This window comes from Rhodnius prolixus, unplaced genomic scaffold (assembly GCF_049639745.1).
Source record: "Rhodnius prolixus isolate KJV_2025 unplaced genomic scaffold, Rpr scaffold_15, whole genome shotgun sequence".
Classification (NCBI taxonomy): domain Eukaryota; kingdom Metazoa; phylum Arthropoda; class Insecta; order Hemiptera; family Reduviidae; genus Rhodnius; species Rhodnius prolixus.
Window position 1 is genome coordinate 1959865 of NW_027411605.1, and position 3099 is coordinate 1962963.

Below are 3099 nucleotides of genomic sequence, written 5' to 3' on the forward strand. Positions count from 1 at the left end.
ATAGATAATAAACGTGACATATCCTGGCAAAACCTTAAAAGCTAAAACAAGTTCAACTTTTTGCCTTGCGCTTAATTTTGGAAAATCGGGGGTACAGTTGACACTTGAATTATCTTAAACTTGAAGATCTGCATCGAAAGAGGATTGTATCGACAAAAAAAAAAAACTCAGATGTTACTAAAAACAAATCCATAACATTTTTGTATATTTAATTCATTTGATGATTCAGCCGTGAAATACGATCTTGTTGCTTAGTCATGCAAAAGTAGGGCACATGTCGATTGTAGAATTTTAGTAGGAGGGGATTTCTCGTGGAGGTAGATGTTCATGAATAATTAATATCAAATTTTATTAGTGTGGCATAGTTCTTTAAAAAAATAATCCTAATATTAGATCGGTAAATGTGTATGTAGGCTAAAATCATGGTAAAGTGGTAATAGTATCAATTAGGAACCAATTATATTAGTATTTTAGGTTATTACCTTATATGTAAATTCGGCAAGAAATCACCTAAGTGACTCATAACTGAATATTAGCTCATAGACTTAAAAAACATGCAGGTACACATTAACAATTTATGATTAATTATGATAAGCATTATTTATGAAATAAATCAAGGAATTTTATTGTGCAGAATTCAAACGAAGATACAGAGTGGAATGATATTTTAAGGAGTAAAGGTATTATTCCTCCCAAAGAAAAAGAAATCACTGAAGATGAAATTGTGAACTTAGTTGAACAAACTATTCAGGACAAAAAAAATAAAGGTAGGATTTTTTCTTTTTCAAAAGTTTGTTTCCATTGTATTAAGTTTTAGGCCTTGTAAACGAAAAAACCCTAATTTTGACACTGTAAATTACAAAATTAATCATTGGTCTTCCTAAATTTCAGTTGGTAAATCATGGGATGAGCTTAATTTAGATGAACTGGACGAATTGGAAGATGATGAAGATGATAGTGTTATTCTAGAATACAGGAACAAAAGACTGGCAGAAATGAGGGAGATGGCTGCTAAAGCTCGATTTGGTTCAGTTGGTGAAATTACTGCTCAAGATTATGTGAACGAAGTAAATAAAGCCGGACAAGGAGTATGGGTTGTACTTCATTTATACAAATCAGGGTAATGTTATAAGTTATTTTTTTGTTCTTTCAAGTTTTAATGTAGTGATAAGATTGTATCCTTCCACCACGAACCAAAAAGTTCCTTTTTCTAAAAAATAATTGAAAGTAACGGCTTGTTAACTAGTTCTGGATGAATCTAGCTTTTGGCCTTCCAGTGATTGTTTGGAAGCAATACCGCAGATTAAGTTATTTTCGAGAATTAGACTATTTGCTAGAAATTTCCAGATGTTTTTAAAAATATCGCATCTATATTGAAGGTTCAGTTCTTTATGAAGCTGTTGGATCTAGTCGAACTATGATGTTGCTTTTACTGACCTTATTCTGTGGTAATTATATTCTTTTTAGCTTGGAACTCACTGCCCGTCATACTTAACATACATTTGCGTTAGACTGATGAGTAATTTATGACAACTTTTGACTGGGTCGTTTATTGGAACCATGATTTGTGATTAAGGAAGGAGAGAGAACTTTGCTATTAACTTCAAACTCCAGCTCATTAATTTTTGAGGCAGTCTGACGTGTAGTGTTTGATGTTATCTTGCTGCAGAAGAATATATTTTTTCTATCCTACTCCATGCAAAATCTACACTCCTTACATATTTATTAAAAATGTAATAAAAACATTGTTGCCTCGCAGAAAGCAAAGATCGTCTACAATTATATATACAAGCCTCATCCGATCATACTGATTGAACATCAACATCTTAGAAATTTAAAAAAAGCACGAAAATAATCATCTACATCAACAAAAAATGATTTATGAGCAAACTTAACGTAGACATGTATGTGATATTATTGGAACCCCACAAACTAGAAGCCCAAGAAGCTTTTAGCACAAGAAGAAGAGACTGGCACTTTTGGGTTGAGATCGTTTATTCGTGTAGGTCACTGTTGGTAGGAGTTGAGGTTTTCTCAGTTGAAAGTTTATTTGTTCAGCCACGCTCTGTCGAATGATTTATATTTCTGAAATGTTCGATTATTTATTTTGATAAATGCTTTAATAAAGTTGTGTGAATTTCTTTGTTAACTACAATTAGGTACAAACAAGTACGATTAGGTTTATTAAATATATTAACATATTTATTTATTTATTCATTTTTTTTAATTCCAGGATTCCCTTGTGTGCCAGATTGAATATGCATTTAACTACAATTGCTAGAAAATTTCCTGCCACAAAAGTTTTAAAAAGTATATCCAACACTTGTATACCAAACTATCCAGATAAAAATCTACCAACAATATTTGTGTATTTTGAAGGTGAAATGAAATCACAATTTATTGGACCAACAGAATTTCGAAGAGAAGATATTACAGAAGAAGGTAAAAATTATTTGATTAAAGATTTTAATTGGGTATTTACCCCTTTTTTAAATATTGCAATGATGTACTTTAAGACTTCCTTCTAAAATATCATTTCCAGAAATGTTTCTTTTTCCATCTACTAATTAATATTAATGAAAAGACAATAAATTATTAAAAATTAGGAGTTGCTTAACCCGAATGAATGGTTGTTTTTAGTTTTCGTTACTGTCAATTCAAATAATTGCAACTAATTCAGCAACTAATTGCTGCTAGACAAAATCACACGAGTGTTTCAAATAAAATTTTAAATTTTTTAGTCTGAAATGCTTATTAATTGTATATTTACAATTTTTAATTTCTGCAGAATTGGAATATATGCTTGGAAAGACAGGTGCAATTCAAACTGATATTACAGAAGATCCTAGGCCAAAAGTAAAACCAAGAGGTATATTCTATTCTGCCGAAGATGATGATGAAAAAGATGATTGGTATTAAAAACAAAATAAAAAATACTATGATGAAGGTGTACAACTAACCAAAGCAAATGTTGTTCTAAAAAAAGAAAACATTGTACAAATGATTTTTTTTTGTAATTATTCTAATGTAAATTAAAAAAAAAGTTTTATGATATTATGTGTTAATGATAATTATATTTATTAAACAAAATATTTAAAA

General features: G+C 29.9%; 1 protein-coding gene across 1 annotated transcript; it reads left to right on the top strand.

The window, feature by feature from the left end:
• Positions 1-178: 178 nt before the first annotated feature.
• Positions 179-3099, top strand: viaf (viral IAP-associated factor). Its single transcript, XM_074129835.1, has 5 exons — positions 179-560; positions 635-767; positions 892-1120; positions 2234-2442; positions 2789-3099. The coding sequence occupies exons 1-5, from the start codon at positions 555-557 to the stop codon at positions 2917-2919; spliced, it is 708 nt and encodes a 235-aa protein (XP_073985936.1). The 5' UTR covers positions 179-554; the 3' UTR covers positions 2920-3099.

Coding starts and splice junctions, on each gene's coding strand:
- viaf (XM_074129835.1), top strand. Junction 768..891: donor TCAGGACAAAAAAAATAAAG/GTAGGATTTTTT, acceptor CCTAAATTTCAG/TTGGTAAATCATGGGATGAG. Junction 2,443..2,788: donor AGAAGATATTACAGAAGAAG/GTAAAAATTATT, acceptor TAATTTCTGCAG/AATTGGAATATATGCTTGGA.